Source organism: Coregonus clupeaformis, chromosome 8, assembly GCF_020615455.1.
Source record: "Coregonus clupeaformis isolate EN_2021a chromosome 8, ASM2061545v1, whole genome shotgun sequence".
Taxonomy (NCBI): Eukaryota; Metazoa; Chordata; class Actinopteri; order Salmoniformes; family Salmonidae; genus Coregonus; species Coregonus clupeaformis.
The window spans coordinates 26,545,554-26,567,951 of record NC_059199.1 but is presented as its reverse complement, the minus strand read 5'-3'; the positions used below and the strand labels follow the sequence as shown (position 1 = coordinate 26,567,951).

The 22,398-nt window shown below is 43.7% G+C and overlaps 1 protein-coding gene across 4 annotated transcripts; it reads right to left on the bottom strand.

Moving 5' to 3' along the window:
- Nucleotides 1-16,165: 16,165 nt before the first annotated feature.
- LOC121571442 (eomesodermin) lies at nucleotides 16,166-21,834 on the bottom strand. 4 transcript variants are annotated; one of them, XM_041882901.1, is made up of 7 exons: nucleotides 21,614-21,834; nucleotides 19,823-20,453; nucleotides 19,240-19,394; nucleotides 18,342-18,463; nucleotides 17,923-18,081; nucleotides 17,219-17,280; nucleotides 16,166-17,070 (listed from the first exon to the last, which is right to left on the bottom strand). In XM_041882901.1, the coding sequence occupies exons 2-7, from the start codon at nucleotides 20,338-20,340 to the stop codon at nucleotides 16,320-16,322; spliced, it is 1,767 nt and encodes a 588-aa protein (XP_041738835.1). In that variant the 5' UTR covers nucleotides 20,341-20,453; nucleotides 21,614-21,834; the 3' UTR covers nucleotides 16,166-16,319. The 4 variants fall into 4 exon arrangements, with proteins under 4 accessions (XP_041738835.1, XP_041738832.1, XP_041738834.1 ...); XM_041882898.2 differs by lacking the exon at nucleotides 21,614-21,834 and having other exon boundaries at nucleotides 19,823-20,135; nucleotides 20,262-20,748; XM_041882900.2 differs by lacking the exon at nucleotides 21,614-21,834 and adding an exon at nucleotides 20,588-20,748.
- Between the last annotated feature and the right edge of the window lie 564 nt (nucleotides 21,835-22,398).

Below are 22,398 nucleotides of genomic sequence, written 5' to 3'. Positions count from 1 at the left end.
GCATGACAACGACCCGAAACACACAGCCAGGGCAACTAAGGAGTGGCTCCGTAAGAGGCATCTCAAGGTCCTGGAGTGGCCTAGCCAGTCTCCAGACCTGAACCCAATAGAAAATCTTTGGAGGGAGCTGAAAGTCCGTATTGCCCAGCGACAGCCCCGAAACCTGAATGATCTGGAGAAGGTCTGTATGGAGTAGTGGGCCAAAATCCCTGCTGCAGTGTGTGCAAACCTGGTCAAGACCTACAGGAAATGTATGATCTCTGTAATTGCAAACAAAGGTTTCTGTACCAAATATTAAGTTCTGCTTTTAGGATGTATCAAATACTTATGTCATGCAATAAAATGCAAATGAATTACTTAAAAATCATACAATGTGATTTTCTGGATTTTTGTTTTAGATTCCGTCTCTCACAGTTGAAGTGTACCTATGATAAAAATTACAGACCTCTACATGCTTTGTAAGTAGGAAAACCTGCAAAATCGGCAGTGTATCAAATAGTTGTTCTCCCCACTGTATGTGTGAAGAACCGGTTGCTGACAATACAGAAGTCAAAGTTGTATTTTCCTTGCGTGCTGAATAATTTTTTATGTATGAAATATGCTGTGAACTGCATGAAAGACTCATCAACATGGTACCAATAAAGCACATAGGCTTAGGCTTGTATGAATACTTTGACATGGTGGCACTAGGTCCATGTTGTCAACCAAAGGCTTATCTTCTCTTGTTACAGATCTGAGCTGCGACTTTTCATCAAACCATCTTAACAGATAGGCTGACATAATATCCAACACATCAAAAGAGGAACTATCACAAAGAAGAAACCTTTTATTTGATTTAACATTTATTTAACCAGGAAAAGTTCCATTAAGACAAACAGTATCTTTTACATCCCTAAAACATTCACCACCATCTCAATGCATTCTGTCCTTTGGTTACATTTTGAAGGGGAGCTTAAGAATCCTCCTGACCCAGAAACATGATGTTGCCTGTGGTCCCGTTTAGCCACTGAGAGTAGTGATAGTGTGTGACTGGAGAGGTGAGGAAACTGCCTCAGGTTCTGGTCTGAGGATGTCAAACCTCCTTGGCTCTCTGTCTCTGCGGCCTTTCTCATGGCTCTTACAGGCCGATTTTGCACGGATTATGACTCCCGAGTACATAACTGCAGGCATCACGACGCCCAGGTGTCATTATTATTTCCATTGCAATTTCATACCATCCACTGGGTTCAGCGTGAGCACCTATTACCATCTAGTAGGCTCGCGAGCTATGGCTCTGAGGATCGTGGGTTCAATCCCAGTGCGAGGTGCTCGTTTTTAATTTAACTTGATCTGTTTTAACCCTATCCCAAACCTTAACCCTTTCCTTAACCCCTCGGAATGAATGCCTAAACTTAACTGTTGAGTTGAGTTTTGATTTCACTTTTGCACAGTTTGACTGAAAGCTAACATTCAGTGCATACTTTACAGCCTTATTCTAAAATGGATGAAATTATTTTTTTCCTCATCAATCTACACACAATACCACATAACGACAAAGCAAAAATAGGTTATTTGAATTTTTTGCTAATTTATTACAGATATAAATGGAAATATCACATTTACATAAGTATTCAGACCCTTTACTCAGCACTTTGTTGAAGCACCTTTGGCAGCCAGTGATTACAGCCTCTAGTCTTTTTTGGTATGACGCTAAAAGCTTGACAAACCTGTATTTGGAGAGTTTCACCCATTCTTCTCTGCAGATCCTCTCAAGCTCTGTCAGGTTGGATGGGGAGCATTGCTGCACACCTATTTTCAGGTCTCTCCAGAGATGTTCGATCAGGTTCAAGTCCGGGCTCTGGCTGGGCAACTCATGGACATTCAGAGACTTGTCCCAAAGCCACTCCTGCGTTGTCTTGGCTGTGTGCTTAGGGTCGTTGTCCTGCTGGAAGGTGAACCTTCGCCTCAATCTGAGGTCCTGAGAGCTCTGGAGCAGGTTCTCATCAAGGATCTCTCTGTACTTTGCTCCGTTAATCTTTCCCTCGATCCTGACTAGTCTCCCAGTCCCTGCCGCTGAAAAACATCCCCACAGCATGATGCTGCCACCACCACGCTTCCCCGTAGGGATGGTGCCAGGTTTCCTCCAGACGTGACGCTTGGCATTCAGGCCAAAGAGTTCAATCTTGGTTTCATCAGACTAGAGAACCTTGTTTCTCATGGTCTGAGAGTCTTTAGGTGCCTTTTGGCAAACTCCAAGCAGGCTGTCATGTGCCTTTTACTGAGGAGTGGTCAGAGTGACCATCAGGTTCTTGGTCACCTCCCTGACCAAGGCCCTTCTCCTCCAATTGCTCAGTTTGGCCGGGTGGCTAGCTCTAGGAAGAGTCCTGGTGGTTCCAAATTCTTCCATTTAAGAATGATGGAGGCCACCATGTTCTTGGGGTCCTTCAATAAAGCAGAAATGTTTTGGTACCCTTCCCCAGATCTGTGCCTCGACACAATCCTGTCTCGGAGCTCTACGGACAATTCCTTCGACCTCATGGCTTGGTTTTTGCTCTGACATGCACTGTCAACTGTGGGACCTTATATAGACATGTGTGTGCCTTTCCAAATCATGTCCAATCAATTGAACTTACCACAGGTGGACTCCAATCAAGTTGTTGAAATATCTCAAGGATGATCAATGGAAACAGGATGTACCTGAGCTCAATTTCGAGTCTCATAGTAAAGGGTCTGAATACTTATGTAAATAAGGTATTTCTGTTTATAATTTTTTATACATTTGCTAAAATTTCAAAAAAACAGTTTTTGCTTTGTCATTATGGGGTATTGTGTGTTGATTGATGAGGAAAAAAATGTATTTAATAAATTTTAGAATAAGGCTGTAAGGTAACAAAATGTGGAAAAAGTCAAGGGGTCTGAAACATTTCTGAATGCACTGTACATCAAAATATTACGTAATTAAAACGGCCACACAGTCCATTTGTTGCTGCAGTTATGCACAGGGGCTGCATTTTCCTTGGTGACTGAGTTGGGCTCTTACAGTATGTGAAAACAGCACATTGGGACCAATGAAGGCCTATGGGAAGGGCACTTACTGTAGAAAGTCCCTGTACACCCAGACAGACCTATACCAATACTGTAGGACTACATGTTGAAAATACAGCTTGCCAGTTAATTCAATATAACCTGAACGAAAATATAAATGCAACGTGCCACAATTTCAAAGATTTTACTGAGTTACAGACCATATAAAGAAATCAGTCAATTGAAATAAATTCATTAGGCCCTAATCTATGGACTTCACATGATGGTTACAGATACCTTTTTTTTTTAAGTAGTGGCGTGGATCAGAAAACCAGTCAGTATCTGGTGTGACGATCATTTGCCTCATGCAGCACGACACATCTCCTTCACATAGAGTTGAACACGCAGTCGTTTTTAGGGATTTGAACCAGCGACCTTTTGGTTAATGGCCCAATGCTCTTAATCGCTAGACTACCTGTCAATGGCTGTGCAAAGTAGCTGGATATTGGCGGGAACTGGAACACACTGTTGTACACGTCGATCCAGAGCATCCCAAACATGCTCAATGGGTGACATGTCTGGTGAGTATGCGGGCAATGAAAGAACTGGAACATTTTCAGCTTCCAGGAATTGTGTACAGATCCTCGCGACATTGAGCCATGCATTATCATGCTGAAACATGACGTGATGGCGGCGGATGAATGGCACGACAATGGACCTCAGCATCTCGTCACGGTATCTCTGTGCATTCAAATTGCCATCGATAAAATGCAATTGTGTTCATTGCCCGTAGCTTATGCCTGCCATACCATAACCCCACCACCAACATAGGCCACTCAGCAAACCGCTCACCCACATGACACCATACACGCTGTCTGCCATCTGCCTGGTACAGTTGAAACCGGGATTAATTAGTGAAGAGCACACTTCTCCAGCGTGCCAGTGGCCATCGAAGGTGAGCATTTGCCCACTGAAGTCGGTTAAGACGGCAAAATGCAGTCAGGTCAAGACCTTGGTGAGGACGACGAGCACGCAGATGAGCTTCCCTGAGACGGTTTCTGACAGTTTGTGCAGAAATTCTTTGGTTGTGCAAACTCACAGTTTCATCAGCTGTCCGGGTGGCTGTTCTCAGACGATCCCGCAGGTAAAACTAAACGGATGTGGATGTCCTGGGCTGGCGTGGTTACACGTGGTCTGGGGTTGTGAGGCTGGTTGGATGTACTGCCAAGTTCTCTAAAATTCTCTTATGGTAGAGAAATGAACATTCAATTCTCTGGCAACAGCTCTGTTGGACGTTCATTCCTGCAGTCAGCATGCCAATTGCACGCTCCCTCAAAACTTGAGACATCTGTGGCATTGTGTTGTGTGACAAAACTGCACATTTTAGAGTGGCCTTTAATTGTCCCCTGCTCAAGTTGCACCTGTGTAATGATCATGCAGTTTATTCAGCTTCTTGATATGCCCCACCTGTCAGGTGGATGGATTATCTTGGCAAAGAGAAATGCTCACTAACAGGGATGTAAACAAATTTGTGCACAACATTTGAGAGAAATACGTTTTTTGTGCGTATGGAACATTTCTGGGATCTTTTATTTCAGCTCACGAAAACAACCAACACTTTACATGTTGCATTTATATTTTTGTTCAGTATAGATTAAATCAATTGTTAATATAGAGCCTAACTGATACTGAATAAACACATATTTAGTTATGGGAAGCTAAGTAAACAATGTGCACATCGGCAGTTGAAAATAATAGTAAATTCTCTACTTCATACTACTGGTCTCATCCCACTGCGCCCAGCTCCTATACTCAACAATGTCTGAGTTTCAAGAGCATGCTGTTGAGGTGTCTATTGATTACTGTACCTTTTGCATGAATGATTTTGAACAGCAACTGGAGTCTATCGACTTGTTGTTGGAGTTCTGACTTGTCACGGCTCCCTGAGCTCTCTCTTGTTTTGTCCAGGAAAAGATCTATGATGCACTATGCAGAAATCGATCCCCCATTTCCTGGTTGCTAAAATTCGCCTAATTTCAGTTTAAGTGACAAAACGAGCAAGTATAGTGTAGAGAATCATTGTACCATCTAAACCGCTGTGAAATATATTGTCCATCACCAAAAATATTGTATTTTCAGCTGTTTGAAGCTGGTGTACAAAACCAAAAGTAAAAGAAGCATAAACTAAACTTAGGCACAGGAAGCATAGAAATAGTGCACATAGAACAGATTTTCCGCTTCTTAGAAATGCTTTCAATGGTTTCTAATCCACCTGGTCGGGAGAGGTTGTGTTTTCTCTAGCAGGAGGTAAGCTTGGCTTCTTATATGGTGTTGAGTAAAGCTTAAACCATGTATTTAGATTGTAGGTAGGTAGTTGTAGTTAGGTATTGTAGGTAGTTTATTTAGGTAGTTATTTAGGTAATTATTGTAGGTTTCTGTAGGTAATTATTGTAGGTAAGTATTGTTTACGGCGGAGCCCGGCGAAGCACAAGGCTAGCTAGCTAGCGGGTAGCTACTGGTAACGTTTAGCAACGGTGGAGAGTTGTTTCCAATGTTATTTCACGCTTAAGAGTACCTGTAATTAAGCCAGCTAGCTACCTACCATTCAGCCGTTTTTCTAACCTCATTATCTGAGCCATCAACGCTAGGTAGTTAGTAGCTACTGTACTTAATTACACCTACTGATTGCAGAAGACAAATGTCAGCTGGCGTCGGGTAAGTTTGGCTTTATACATAGCTTGGGCTTTGTCGAGTAAGGCTTAATTATGTATTTAGATTGTAGTTAGGTATTGTAGGTAGGCTCACAGCACGAAGCTAGCTAGCTAGCCGTTTTTCAAACAAAGTCAACACAGTAGCCATTGCTAGCTAGCCAACACGACCAGCTAACTGTACTGTAGTAGCTAAATACAATATATTTGTGCTAGCTAGCCAACGTTTAATTTTTGCTGCGTTATGAAAGGAACTAGACACGGACACGAATTATCTGTTTAGTGTGTTAACACACTATTGGTAGTTTGTTGTAACCAAGTATTGGTGCTAAACTGTGTGTTATTGGATGCTAGCATGCTAGTTAGCTATGGCGTCATAGTTAGGCATCGTGGGCTGTTGTGGGTAGTTATTGTAGGTTAGCATTGTTTTCGGCGGTGCCGGTGTAGCACGAGCTAGCTAGCTAGCCGTTTTTCAAACAAAGTCAACACAGTAGCCATTGCTAGCTAGCCAACACGACCAGCTAACTGTACTGTAGCAGCTGAATACAATATACTTGTGCTAGCTAGCCAACGTTTAATTATTGCTGCGTTATGAAAGGAACTAGACACGGACACGAATTATCTGTTTAGTGTGTTAACACACTATTGGTAGTTTGTTGTAACCAAGTATTGGTGCTAAACTGTGTGTTATTGGATGCTAGCATGCTAGTTAGCTATGGTGTCATAGTTAGGCATCGTGGGCTGTTGTGGGTAGTTATTGTAGGTTAGCATTGTTTTCGGCGGTGCCGGGTGTAGCACGAAGCTAGCTAGCTAGCCGTTTTTCAAACAAAGTCAACACAGTAGCCACTGCTAGCTAGCCAACACGACCAGCTAACTGTACTGTAGCAGCTAAATACAATATATTTGTGCTAGCTAGCCAACGTTTAATTATTGCTGCGTTATGAAAGGAACTAGACACGGACACGAATCATCTGTTTAGTGTGTTAACACACTATTGGTAGCTTGTTGTAACCAAGTATTGGTGCTAAACTGTGTGTTATTGGATGCTAGCATGCTAGTTAGCTATGGTGTCATAGTTAGCTAGCTGAATAAAGTAAGTTGAGTCTATTCCTTGAAACATTGAACCGCTGTAGTTCACAACAATTTGGGAGAGTTTTTGTTGGGAGAGTTTTTGTTCGGGTGGTTCAGTGAAACAATTATAGTTTCTGAGGTGGAAGTTTTGGTGAGGGAGGCCCTACTCTCTCCTTTGCCAGATGTTTAGTTCATTTCATTCCGATCTCCTCTGCATTATTGTAGCCATTTGCTACAGCCTGTCAACTATGTCTCTGCCTATCACTGTTCTCTCCTCTCCGCACAGGCTACACAAACGCCTCACACCGCGTGGCTGCTGCCTCTCTAACCTGGTGGTCCCTGCACGCACCCCACACCTGGAGTTCCAGGTCTCAGGCAGCCTCTGGAACTGCCGTTCTGCTGCCAACAAAGCTGACTTCATCCCAGCCTATGCTAACCTCCAGTCCCTCGACTTCCTGGCGCTGACGGAAACATGGATTACCACTGAAAACACTCCTACTCCTACTGCTCTCTCCTCGTCTGACCATGTGTTCTCGCATACCCCGAGAGCATCTGGTCAGAGGGGTGGTGGCACAGGAATCCTCATCTCTCCCAAGTGGACATTCTCAATTTTTCCCCTAACCCATCTGTCTATCTCCTCATTTGAATTCCATGCTGTCACAGTCACTAGCCCATTTAAGCTTAATATCCTTGTCATCTATCGCCCTCCAGGTTCCCTTGGAGAGTTCATCAATGAGCTTGACGCCTTGATAAGTTCCTTTCCTGAGGATGGCTCACCCCTCACAGTTTTGGGGGATTTCAACCTCCCTACGTCTACATTTGACTCATTTCTCTCTGCCTCCTTCTTTCCACTCCTCTCCTCTTTTGACCTCACCCTCTCACCGTCCCCCCTACTCACAAGGCAGGCAATACGCTTGACCTCATCTTTACTAGATGCTGCTCTTCTACTAATCTCACTGCAACTCCCCTCCATGTCTCCGACCACTACTTTGTTTCCTTTTCTCTCTCGCTCTCCTCCAACACTACTCACTCTGCCCCTACACAGATGGTAATGCGCCGCCGCAACCTTCGCTCTCTCTCTCCCACTACTCTCTCCTCTTCCATCCTATCATCTCTTCCCTCTGCTCAATCCTTCTCCCTCCAATCTCCTGATTCTGCCTCCTCAACCCTCCTCTCCTCCCTTTCTGCATCCTTTGACTCTCTGTGTCCCCTATCCTCCCGGCCGGCTCGGTCCTCCCCTCCAGCTCCGTGGCTTGATGACTCATTGCGAGCTCACAGAACAGAGCTCCGGGCAGCGGAGCGGAAATGGAAGAAAACTAAACTCCCTGCCGACCTGGCATCTTTTTCACTCCTCCTCTCTACATTTTCTTCATCTGTTTCTGCTGCTAAGGCCACTTTCTACCACTCTAAATTCCAAGCATCTGCCTCTAACCCTAGGAAGCTCTTTTGCCACATTCTCCTCCCTGCTGAATCCTCCCCCCCCCCTCTCTCTCTCTGTGGATGACTTCGTCAACCACTTTGAAAAGAAGGTTGACGACATCCGATCCTCGTTTGTTAAGTCTAATGACACTGCTGGTCCTACTCACACTGCCCTACCCTATGCTTTGACTTCTTTCTCCCCTCTCTCTCCAGATAAAATCCTGCGACTTGTGACTGCAGGCCGCCCAACAACCTGCCCGCTTGACCCCATCCCCTCCTCTCTTCTCCAGACCATCTCCGGTGACCTTCTCCCCTACCTCACCTCGCTGATCAACTCATCCTTGACCGCTGGCTATGTCCCTTCCGTCTTCAAGAGAGCGAGAGTTGCACCCCTTCTCAAAAAAACCAACACTCGATCCCACTGATGTCAACAACTACAGACCAGTATCCCTTCTTTCTTTTCTTTCCAAAACTATTGAGCGTGCCGTCTTTAGCCAACTCTCTTGCTATCTCTCTCAGAATGACCTTCTTGATCCAAACCAGTCAGGTTTCAGGACTGGTCATTCAACTGAGACTGCTCTTCTCTGTGTCACGGAGGCTCTCCGCACTGCTAAAGCTAACTCTCTCTCCTCTGCTCTTGTCCTTCTAGACCTGTCTGCTGCCTTTGATACTGTGAACCATCAGATCCTCCTCTCCACCCTCTCCGAGCTGGGCATCTCCGGCGCGGCTCACTCCTGGATTGCGTCCCTACCTGACCGGTCGCTCCTACCAAGTGGCGTGGCGAGAAGCTGTCTCCGCACCACGTGCTCTCACCACTGGTGTCCCCCAGGGCTCAGTTCTAGGCCCTCTCCTATTCTCCCTATACACCAAGTCACTTTGCTCTGTCATATCCTCACATGGCCTCTCCTATCATTGCTACGCTGACGATACACAACTAATCTTCTCCTTTCCCCCTTCTGATAACCAGGTGGCGAATCGCATCTCTGCATGTCTGGCAGACATATCAGTATGGATGACGGATCACCACCTCAAGCTGAACCCTGGCAAGACGGAGCTGCTCTTCCTCCCGGGGAAGGACTGCCCGTTCCATGATCTCGCCATCACGGTTGACAACTCCGTTGTGTCCTCCTCCCAGAGTGCGAAGAGCCTTGGCGTGACCCTGGACAACACCCTGTCGTTCTCCGCTAACATCAAGGCGGTGACCCGATCCTGCAGGTTCATGCTCTACAACATTCGGAGAGTACGACCCTGCCTTACACAGGAAGCGGCACAGGTCCTAATCCAGGCACTTGTCATCTCCCGTCTGGATTACTGCAACTCGCTGTTGGCTGGCCTCCCTGCCTGTGCCATTAAACCCCTACAACTCATCCAGAATGCCGCAGCCCGTCTGGTGTTCAACCTTCCCAAGTTCTCTCACGTCACCCCCTCCTCCGCACACTCCACTGGCTTCCAGTTGAAGCTCGCATCCGTTACAAGACCATGGTGCTTGCCTATGGAGCAGTGAGGGGAACGGCACCTCCGTACCTTCAGCCTCTGATCAGTCCCTACACCCAAACGAGGGCATTGCGTTCATCCACCTCTGGCCTGCTGGCTCCCCTTCCTCTGCGGAAGCATAGTTCCCGCTCAGCCCAGTCAAAACTGTTCGCCACTGGCTATAGGGTGAATGCACCAATTTGTAAGTCGCTCTGGATAAGAGCGTCTGCTAAATGACGTAAATGTGCCCTTGAGCAAGGCACTTAACCCTAATTGCTCCTGTAAGTCGCTCTGGATAAGAGCGTCTGCTAAATGACTAAAATGTAAAATGTAAATGTAGAATGACAGGTCTATAACACACATTTTCTATGGGAATTTAGTTTGGCCGCCCAAAAAGTTATATATTGCAGCTTTAAGTCAACGAAGGGAGGGCATTTAGAGAACGGTACACTGCAGTGCAGGGCAATGGCAGTCCAACACAAGATAGGCACTTTAGTAATGTTAACACACCACACAGAAAGTCCTGCTTTTAGGTTCTTCTCCTTCTTTCTCTCTTCCTCTCTCACGCTTCTCACACGCTATGAGCAGAGATTATGCATAGTTAATGCAAGTCTGTATATGCTGCAAATAGGCTTTTCTCTCTGAATGTTTGGTGAAACCAATCTCCGAAGTGTCATATTAACATCAGGATTTTACTGTATAGTGTGGACTGCAGGAGAGAAGGTCCAAACCATATACTGTATGCTATAAAGGTCCTCAGGCACCACCAATGCAAGTGGCCCTCTAGTGTATAGCATCAAGGCTACTGGCACCTTGAGACCTTAGTGGCCCTGTGCTGCATTACCCTCCGATATCTATACAGGCTACTTTTAAAGCACTAATTTCCTTCAACTTCACTTGTAAAATATCTTGGGTGTTCACTTGACAAGCCTAAATGTCAAACTATGTAGTTGACTGTATGGCCACACCTCATGCCTGGTGTCATAGTCAGAGGTCAATACACAAGAGAAAACAAGAGCACTTAGCTCATCAGATGCTATGGAATACAATGATTCACTGACATGAACACAGAGCAAACAAGGTAGATGTTTTGTTCCAAACTCCATTCCCCCAAGAGTCTATTTCTTGCACACTTCCTTCCTGAAAGGCCAGAGAAATCAGAACTCTAGCTTGTTAGGATGTGTTAATTGGAGTTAGACAGATTCTTCACTTTCTGTCAAGGAGTCTGACAACAGAATTAATTAGAATACTGGGTATTTAAATCAATTCAAATGGGAATCACTGAGGAGGGGATTTTTTAATTCTCACTAAGTTCTCAATGCGAATGTTATGACTTCTCCCTTCACCACAACTAACCATTTAGACATTGGATATACTGTAGTCCAAAAATGTCTGTGAAAAGGAAAGTATTCAGACCCCTTGACTTTTTTCACATTTTGAAAACTGAAATATGACATTTACATAAGTATTCAGACCCTTTACTCAATACTTTGTTGAAGCACCTTTGGCAACGATTACAGCCTCTAGTCTTCTTGGGTATGACGCTACAAGCTTGGCATACCGGTATTTGGGGAGTTTCTCCCATTCTTCTCTGCAGATCCTCTCAAGCTCTGTCAGGTTGGATGTGGAGCGTTGCTGCACAGCTATTTTCAGGTTTCTCCAGAGATGTTAGATCGGATTCAAGTCCGGGCTCTGGCTGGGACACTCAAGGACATTCAGAGACTTGTCCCGAAGCCACTCCTGCGTTGTCTTGGCTGTGTGCTTAGGGTCGTTGTCCTGTTGGAAGGTGAACCTTTGCCCCAGTCTGAGGTCCTGAGCGCTCTGGAGCAGGATTTCATCAAGGATCGCTCTGTACTTTGCTCCGTTAATCTTTTCCTCGATCCTGACTAGTCTCCCAGTCCCTGCCGCTGTAAAATATCCCCACAGCATGATGTTGCCATCACCATCCTTCACCGTAGGGATGGTGCCAGGTTTCCTCCAGACGTGACTCTAGAGCTCTGTCAGAGTGACCATCGGGTTCTTGGTCACCTCCCTGACCAAGACCCTTCCCCCCCGATTGCTCAGTTTGGCCGGGCAGCCAGCTTTAGGAAGAGTCTTGGTGGTTCCAAACTTCTTCCATTTAAGAATGATTGAGGCCACTGTGTTGTTGGGGATCTTCAATGCTGCAGAAATATTTTGGTACCCTTCCCCAGATCTGTGCCTCGACACAATCCTGTCTCGGAGCTCTACTGACAATTCCTTCAACCTCATGGCTTGGTTTTTGTTCTGACATGCACTGTCAACTGTGGGACCTTATATAGACAGGTGTGTGCCTTTCCAATCAATTAAATGTACATTTTACATTTACATTTTAGTCATTTAGCAGACGCTCTTATCCAGAGCGACTTACAGTTAGTGAGTGCATACATCTTTTTTTTTATTTTTCATACTGGCCCCCCGTGGAAATCGAACCAACAACCCTGGCATTGCAAACGCCATGCTCTACCAACTGAGCTACATCCCTGCAGGCCATTCCCTCCCCTACCCTGGACGACGCTGGGCCAATTGTGCGCCGCCCCATGGGTGCCACAGGTGGACTCCAATCAAGTTGTAGAAATATCTCAAGGATGACCAATGGAAACAGGATGCACCTGAGCTCAATTTCGAGTCTCATAGCAAATGGTCTGAATACTTATGTAAATAATGTATTTTTTTTTTATTTATTTTTTTATTAATTACTAAAATAAAATAAAAAAATAAAAATGGAATACATTTGCAAACATTTCTAAACACCTGTTTTCACTTTGTCATTATGGGGTATTGTGTGTAGATTGCTGAGATTTTTATTTTATTTAGTACATTTTAGAATAAGGCTGTAAGGTAACAAAATGTGGAAAAAGTCAAGGGGTCTGAATACTTTCCGAAGGCACTGTATTATCCATTATTTGCACTGGTTTACACCAGTTTAATGGTGAATTTATATAAAGGTTAATATGATGAGGAAAGTTTTACAGATAATTTCCTGCAATTCTACCCATTTTGCCATAGGGTGGAGAGAAATGTTTGATGACTTATGCCATATGTGATAGTTTGATATTTGCGTAAGAGTGACTAACAAAATCTATGGGGGCCCCCTTGAGGTCAGGGCCCCTTGGTACGTGCCCTTTGTGCCCGGTCAGTAATAAGTGTAGATATCTGGCTACACTTACTTACCAATCTAAAATCTTGCTTAGAGCTTCCAAAAATCTAGGGTCGGCACTGATTCTAATTGTCAACAGTAAGTTCATTTTTTGTGTGTGTGGGGGGGTCCAGTTACATGCATAAATGAGCTAGCAAACTTATAGGCCTAACAATATCCTGTAATTACTTCTTAACGGAAGTGAACAGTCTTATACTACAGTTAACAGTCTGGTTTTTGTTGGACTTTACTGTTGTTCGATGGTGCTGGGGGTGGACCTTCACGATGCTGACACCAAGGCCTTACACCATCCACCACACCATCATGTCATATTGAATGAACTCACACATTGTAGTAATAACAGGCTAATATTAATAACAATAATGATCAGTAAATTATTATCTATAATATGGATGTGGTCGTGTTCTTTGTAGATTAATGACTACAGTCGTATTTTGACTAAATGGAGTTAGCTCCAACAGGCTGTATTAGGTCCATCACAAAAACTTGACTGTTGTCTTCGTTGCAAATTTGAAAAAAATTATAATAATTGAGCTAACATGCACAAATTATAAATGTATCGCAGACCAACTAACTCATGACAGCTATATCTCCAAGCATCTCAAATTAATGCTTCGGAATTATTTAGAAAGCTACGAATTAAACAAAATATTTGGTTGTCCAAGATGATCAGGGGTGATAATCAAAAAGATTTGTCATCAACATCCGGCGGGAATCCTCATCTACAAATAGTTTCTGGCCTGCACACGCTGGTGCGCGTTCGAGATCACAATGAAAATGGTGAGTAGCCTCATGATAATCAAACAGTAGCTAACTAACGTTACACTTAACTGTTTGTCATTGGGTCAACTGTATCCTAATACCAAATACTTTCTTATGTTGGACATTTCCAAAAATTAGGCCTACAACTTTTCATTTAAATGAAAGGTAGACTCAGCGATAAGACGTAGGCTAGATGCAGAAAGTAAACAGAATAGTGGGTACATTTTGTTGTATTTACAGACAATCTATCTCTCCCTGTCTGCTGTCCCCACTTGCTTCAAAATGTCAACTATTGTTCCTGTACCCAAGAAAGCGAAGGTAACTGAACTAAATTACTATCACCCCGTAGCACTCACTTCTGTCACCATGAACTGCTTTGAGAGGCTATTTAAGGATCATATCACCTCCAACTTACCTGACACCCTAGACCCATTACAATTCGCATACCGACCCAACAGATCCACGGATGACGCAATCGCCATTGTACTGCACACTGCCCTATCCCACCTGGACAAGAGGAATACCTATGTAAGAATGCTGTTCATTGACTACAGCTCAGCATTCAATACCATAGTGCCCTACAAGCTCATCACTAAGCTCAGGGCGCTGGGTCTGAACCCCTCCCTGTGCAACTGGGTCCTAGACTTCTTGACGGGCTAAGGCCGACCCCAGGTGGTGAAGGTAGGCAACAATACCTCCACCACGCTGATCCTCAACACGGGGGCCCCACTGGGGTGCATGCTCAGCTCCCTGCTGTACCTCCTGTTCACCCATGACTGCGTGGCCACACACATCTCCAACTCAATCATCAAGTTTGCTGATGACACAACAGTGGTAGGCCTGATTACCACCAACGATAAGACAGCCTACAGGGAGGAGGTGAGAGCCCTTGCAGAGTGGTGCCAGGAAAATAACCTCTCCCTCAACGGCAACAAAATGAAGCAGCTGATCGTGGACTACAGGAGACAGCAGAGAGAGCAAGCCCACATCCACATCGACGGAGCTGCAGTGGAGAGGGTCAAAAGCTTCAAGTTCTCTGCGTGCACATCACTGAGGACCTGAAATGGTCCCTTCACACCGACAGCGTAGTAAAGAAGATGGACGCAACAGCGCCTCTTCAACCTCAGGAGGCTGAAGAAATGTGGCTTGGCCCCTAAGACCCTCATAAACTTCTACCAATGCACCATCAAGAGCATCCTGTCGGGCTGTATTACCGCATGGTACGGCAGTTGCACCACCCGCAACTGCAGGGCTCTCCAGAGGGTAACGCGGTCAGCCCAACGCATCATCGGGGGCTCACTGCCTGCCCTCCAGGACATCTACAGCACCCGGTGTCACAGGAAGGCCAAGAAGATCATCAAGGACCTCAGCCACGGCCTGGTAACCCCACTACCATCTAGAAGGTGGAGACAGTACAGGTGCATCAAAGCTGGGGCCGAAAGACTGATAAACAGCTTCAATCTCCAGGCCATCACTGTTATACAGTCACCTCTAGCCGGCCTCCGCCCAGTACCCTGCACTGAACCTCAAACACAGTCACTAGCCGGCTACCACCCAATACCTTTGAGACTGCTGACCTATGTACATAGTCATTGAACAATTTAATAATGTTGACATACCATTTTACCCACTTAATATGTATTCTAGTCATGGCTCATCCTCTATAACTACTGCTATACACTTACATATATATTTATATTCCACTCTGCTCCAGAAGCTAATTTCCTGCAATTCTTTCTATTTTACCATGAGGTGTTGTACTATTGAAATATTGTGTTCTCGACATAACCCATTCTAATACTGTACATTGCGTTTTAGTTGCACACCACATATTTATATACTGGATTCTTGACATAGCTCACCATCTACTGCTGTACAGATCATTCTTAGTAAATTCATCCAGTGTATATACACAGATTGCATTTGGATTACTGTTACAGTGCTAGTTGGGTTATTAAATTGGATTAGTTCCGACATTTGATAAAAAAAATTAAACGTACTGTTCTACATTATGCTGTATTGTTAGGAGATTGTGAGTGCAGCGAAATGCTTATGTTACTATAACATCTGCTAAACTGTAAATGTTGATTTGATAAGAGCATTGAAGAGTGAGGCTTAACTTCTCCGCTGTTTTGGTACCCTGGCTCCCACGTTGTGAACAGCGTGAAGTGAACCCGTGCACATGCGCAGATACTATGTGTGACTGTATGAGGGCGAAGTCTTGCATCTCGCTCATCTCAATATCTGCGATGCTGCTTATGGCAATGTCATTTCACTGAGTCTTCCTTTAAGTAAATATATATTATTGATAATAAACAAGACTGAATTTGCAAAGTGGGACGATTGTTTATGAAAAGCTTGTTTTTATTACCCATTTCATAACACCTCCATGAAGACAGTTTGTACAAGATACATCACATACTAAAGTGCACAAATACTGTACAACAAAATGACCTTAAATAAAATCACATTTGTAAAAAATAAAATTAACTGGGGACATGCTTTACAAACAACAATTTGTCACAATGTATGTGTGTTCAGGTATGGGGGGGACTCTGGCTGGGTAAGTAATCTGTGCAGCTTGCTTGGGAGCATGAAGCTTTGGCACCTTTAGATAAAAATTAAGAAAGGGTGTTTAAAAAAAAAAGGTAAGGGGAGCACTCAATTAAAAACTAAAAAGAATAAGATTTTAATAAATAGTCTTTTTAGGGGCTTGTGTAAAAGGCATAGTATCCCATGCCTTTGGGGTTGTCTTTGTTGAACTCTTCCGATGTGGTCAAGTTCTCACACTTGATGGTGGGGGAGTTCTCAGTGCTCGACCCACCAGGTGACATCCGGCGTCTCTTGCAGACCATGGAGTACACGCCCGAATCGGTAGAGTCCACAGATTTCAGCGAGTGGGACATCTCGATCCAAGTGGATGCTGCGGTGCTCTCCTCGGGCAGCTTGTCTTTGCTAACAGCCAGTTGGTCGTCTGTGAAGGCTGGGGGGCTGGGCCGAGGGGACCAGGGCAAGCCTGTGGTCATCTTCCTCTGGTAAGTGCTTCTGGTGCCCCAGCCGGCCGCCATTGAGGTGAAGGCCGAGTCGGGGTAGTAGCTGAGGGCGTGTGAGGTCTGGAGGGGCAGGGGCTTGATGCCGTAGGACAGTAGACTGCTGGCTGAGTAGTCCTGGTCGTAGGATAGGTCCAGCTTGTTGGAGCCCGTCTGCTGGACCGGGGTGACGAACCAACGCTGAGCCGAGCTGGCCCCAGCATCCTCAGCCTGGGGGGAAAGGAGACTGTTGGTCTGGGGCACGGCCCGCTCCCCGGTGTAGAAGCGGTTCTGGGGCAGGTTGTTGACAAACTGGTCCTGGAAGAAGGGCTGCATGGCATAGCGGGCACCCGGCACAATCTGGTGAGCGCGAGGGGAGGCTGTCGGGGAGGGGGTCAGCCTGTCACCCTCTGGGGCTGTGTACATCCTGTGGAAGAGAGAGACAAAAAAAAAGGTCCAAGGATGAGTCATTTGCAAAAGAAAAACAAGTTCACACGAGAGACTAAAAGTAGCAGAGCAGAAAAAAATTGCCACAATACCGCATGCAAAAAAGGAAGCAAGTTATTGTTACTTACGAGTCATAGTTGTCTCTGAAGCCTTTAGCAAAGGGGTTGTGGTCGATTTTAAGCTGTGTGATCTGGAAAGGAGAGAATGTTCAAGCCATGGTCAGAAGTGTTGACAAAAACACATTTTATAGACAGTTAATATTTACTGAGTATCCAAACATTAGGAACACCTTCCTAATATTGAGTTGGCGGTGTCAAAAGTGTTCTACAGGGATGCTGGCCCATGCTGACCCCAATGCTTCCCACAGTAGTGTTAAGTTGGTTGGATGTCCTTTGGGTGATGGACCATTCTTGATACACATGGGGAAACTGTTGTGTGGAAAAACCCAGCAGCGTTGCAGTTCTTGACACAAACCAGTGCGCCTGGCACCTACTACCATACCCCGTTCAAAAGGCACTTAAATATTTTGTCTTGCCCATTCACCCTCTGAATGGCACACATACACAATCCAGGTCTCAATTGTCTCAAGGCTTGAAAATAATTATTTAACCCATCTCCTCCCATTCATCTACACTGATTTAAGTGGATTTAACAAGTGTCATCAACAAGGGATCATAGCTTTCACCTGGTCAGTCTATGGCAGGTGTTCTTAATGTTTTGTGTACTCAGTGTAGAAACTTAAAATCTTAAGCAGATCTGATATTTTTTATGTAGAGAAGATGGATCTTATCTACTTAAGATTTAAGTAGATTGATAGTAGTGGGCATCTTACATCTGTGTTCTGGTAGGCAGTGACTGCAATGAACTGGTTCTCTGGAAAGGTAAAGGTCTGTGTCTTGGCGTCACTGCCTATGTCCTCCACTCCCTCTTCTGTGACCTCCACGATGTGCAGCCGAGGCTGGTATTTGTGCAGAGACTGCAAGACAATCATCTACCAAAAAAAATAAAAAAAATAAAAAAAGAGGTGAATTCAAAGTTAGTGCTTGGGTTTCTCATGCTTTCAAAACAGTTACTGTGGTTGGTTATTTGGCACGTCACCAATTACATTGAGATTTTTGCCAATAGCACTGTCAAAATAAAAAATAAATATGGTTTTGGACTGATTTGTGATCTAGAACACCAAAGACAGCTTTTTAAAAAGTAGCCAAAGACATTTGAGTCACAATAAATAAATGACGGTGTAGGCCTCACCTGTGTGTTGTTATTATTTGCCCCCTTGTTGTTGGTCAGCTTCAGTTTGCCGAAGGAGATCTCTTGCCTCATCCAGTGAGCACCAGTGTTTGGGGATTCAGGATGAACATACATCTTGTTACCTGTGATTTAATAAATGATGTGGGACATAGAACATAAAAATATTAAGTACAATGCAGCACAAATGCAAAACAAAAATGTAAGGAATAACACTGATATTTTCCCTTTCTTAACTTGAACTTCTCTTATGTGTCAAACTCTATACATTTCCAAAAAGACCAGCAATTTGCCAATTTACCAAAAATAACTTGCAATCAAACTATTATTGAATCACATGCTCAGGATTTCAATTTTCAAAAGCAATCAGATGTGAAACTGGAGCTATTAGGCTAATATTTAAATATGGTTAAATTGCACAGGTAAAAAACAATTTTGGGGGAAAAATGCAAATAGAAGATTGAAGTTGACTATTTTCATGTTATTACAAACGTCTCATTGGCAGGCCATTTTACATCATATGAACTAAAAGAAGAAAAAGATTACTAATAATGAATTATAATTGAATCCGTTTTCCATTATAGATCAATGTCACCAGCTAACAATGTTTGAATGGTTGTCTTTTCTTTTAAAATGGGGATAATCAACCAACAAAAAACATTTATAGGTAATGTGATCGTGTGCGCTTTGAAACGACCAGAAACACAGCATAAATAGCCAGTTAATTGGGTGTAAACTTTAGAGAAATGTGTATTGACATCTAACGAAACGTTCCTAATTGACAGGCTATGCGTTATCGAAATATAATTTAATTTCCGTTAGTTGAAATGTGCTGCTTCTGTAGGCTATAGGCCTCTAAATACGTAGCCTACATTACAGGTGAATTTAATATTAGTCTCACCTTGCATGTTGTTGTCTGCTTTCCCACAAGTAACCCACTTTCCTCCTTGAAATCGCCAGTGATTTGGATCGGCCAACACGACCTCAACAAACACGTTGTAATGCGCGGTCAAGTTAAGTCCAGTGATGTTGAAACTGAGAAATGGAAACATCCGCCTGAAAGAAAATACATTTGATGCCACAATTATTGCAAATACAATTTCAAGGGTTTACTTAAACGAAAATTATCAGAGGGAGTCATTGCGTTCAAGAAAATTCGTAAGGTTAGGTCATGGCATGAACTAATCAATACTTTACACTTTATTTTCCTCACTTAGGCTATTCCTGCATACAGTGCACGAAAATAAAAAAGGTTTTAAACATTTGTATAGCCTACATGTTTATTTGTAAATAATTATATGTCAAAGTCGGCATGTATGTGCTCTTCATAAAAATGATGTGTAAATAACATTTGTCAAAATATACGCAAATATGACACCGGAATATAAAGGACTATTGGAACATCACAGATGGGCGGATATTTAGTAGGCTAACCATCATCAAACATGACATTCCATCAACTTGTCTCCAACGCCTCTGCTCACCTGCCCTGTTTCGTGATGATCATCTCGGTCTGGAATCGGTGAAACTTGAGCCATAGGGGCCGGTTGCAGAGATAAACTTGAGCCCTCGTTCCCGGTGTGGACCCCGGGAGAGCCATGGAACCAATACCTGAACCCGTTCCCGGATAGGAGGGGTACAGGCAACCTGGACCCTGGGCGAACTGGTAGCTACTGCCAAACTGACTCCGGCTAGGGCACACGGAGGATGAAAACCCTGTCGGTGGCAGGACCGATCCGTAATGAAGGGAGGAATACCTGGATCCATTTGCCCCGCTGTACACTGTCCCAGTTTGTCCTGCGTATGGAAAGAGGGAACACTGATTTGCCACATCGGAGCTCGTCTGTGAGGAGGATATAAAGTATCTGTCAGTGCCAAGTTCATCTATGTTGTACCGCCGGCCAGTGGATTGGTCATCCTCACCGAGGACTGGTGAGCCTTTTCTTCCGTCTGGGGCAGCTTTAGTCCCGGTGAAGGCGTTGCCCTCTCCCTCACCCATCATGGCGTTCCCCACTCCGCTCAAATATTTATTGGGACCGTTACTTGGTTCGGATTCCGTCCGGTCAACTTCTTGATATTCGATCTGCGATGGCCCCGGGCTATTATTTGCACTATCTGATGACGAGAGGTTATAAAAAGTATTGGGTAAATTGATGGTTGATGCGCTGGGAAGAATATTCTCTAGCTGCATTATTTTTGAAATAGCAAACACTACAAAAATTAAAGGATCCAAAATAGGCTACAATCACCAAGACGCTACACCACTGCGCCCTGGTATGAGTCCTCGGTGTGCGGCTCTCCTCTGCTAACTAATGTTGACCTTCTCAGCTGCACCTACGAATTTACGCTCACTATACGATTATAATCTGCTCACGAATTGTTCAAGGGCTCTTATATGATCGCCTTATTCACACACCCAACTCATGGCAAGCGTCAGGGGAGGAGCTTTTGGGGATCCATGGAATAGGCTACAGCCCTTCCCATGCCAATTGGTTCAACTCACTGATTTAATTCAATTAGACATAGTTACCCTATGTCAATTATGGTAGCCTATTTTAAATCCATTGCACAGTTGCACTGACTTTGGGTTGCCTGTTACGAAATCACAACTTTAGATATTTTGACAATGATTTAGGTTATTCTACAGGCCTATGACATTGAATTCACTAAATTGTTAGTTATGCGCAATGTTTGGGAATATTATGGATAAAAGCAATTAGCCTATAGGCCTATGCAACGACCTTTGCTGAACATTTTAGTTTGATTAAAGTATGCCTGAAGGACTAGAAATCAACAGAGTTTCTTCCCAAAATATATCAAAGTAATTGGGAGATATCCACACACATTACCAGAGTGGGTGAAAACGCGCTTTGGTGATGAAATTGAACTTCCTTATGTTATAAAATACATTTTACAAAGACAAATATGATTATTCATGTTCTGAATCGTTCGGTACAGTCTTTCTCTAACATATCATTAGCATTATGTCCAAAATTCGGATTTAATATAATGCATCTGATAATAAACACCAAGCTCTGTTGACTTCAAAGTTGTTTCCGCGGGTCGCAAAATTAACATGACACGAGCTGAATTAAATGTAAAAGGTTTTGAAAATAAAAAGCTTTGTAGCCTACGCTCAGTACTCAGTTGAGATTTCACAGAGATAGGCCTACGCTCTTCGAAAAACAGGAATTTTGAATTAATATGAAAATCGTAGGCTATACTAAAATATAAAAATACTACATGTCATGTCTCAAACGCGATATCCATTTTACCTCTATACTGCGGATTCGAGAAGAAAGATGAGTTCAACGGGAAAGTGAGCCTGTCAAGTAGTCAATTGGCTGGATTCTGTGCAAGAATTAAGGCTCTGACACGATGCAATTTTTCCAGATTTTTGACCACTTTTTGCTCTGGCCTCCATTAATTTAGTCACCGTAATTCTGGCCACCCTACAAGGAAAAAAACTCCAATAATGTTTGATCGGATTGTGACGGAGACATGAGGTTTGGACCATTGGTTTTCTTAGAGGAATATCTACACAATTAACATATTTTACTCATTGGTCAAAATATGCGTTTTTGATTGGACACCCTACACACATCGTGAAAAAAAAAAAATTTGAATTGAAACTATTTCAGATTATTTTGTTCTTTTACGCATTCCTCTGGGCTATATTGTATGTACGAATTCTTACATACCTTTTACCAAGTTACAAAAACAAACCTCATGCATTTAATTAAAAAGTCGATCTTTCCCCAAAACAATTCCTAGCAGCATCTAATCAGTCGGCACGTGCGCTAAACGTCACGTTAAGGCTCCCCATGCATATCAACTTCTTATTTGTTGTTTTCTCTGTTGAGAACTCTTTTCGTATGTCAAATGGAAATGCCTGCCATTAAAAAATCTCTCTTCGAATACTAGGAAAGTGCGCATGTTGAAATCAAATTATAAGACGTTAAAATGTGAAATAATAATAAAGAACTTTACTTTATTTACATCATTAAGCACGCGACATCATCCAGTCCGCATCTGTTCTTTATGAAGTGATACATTTGTT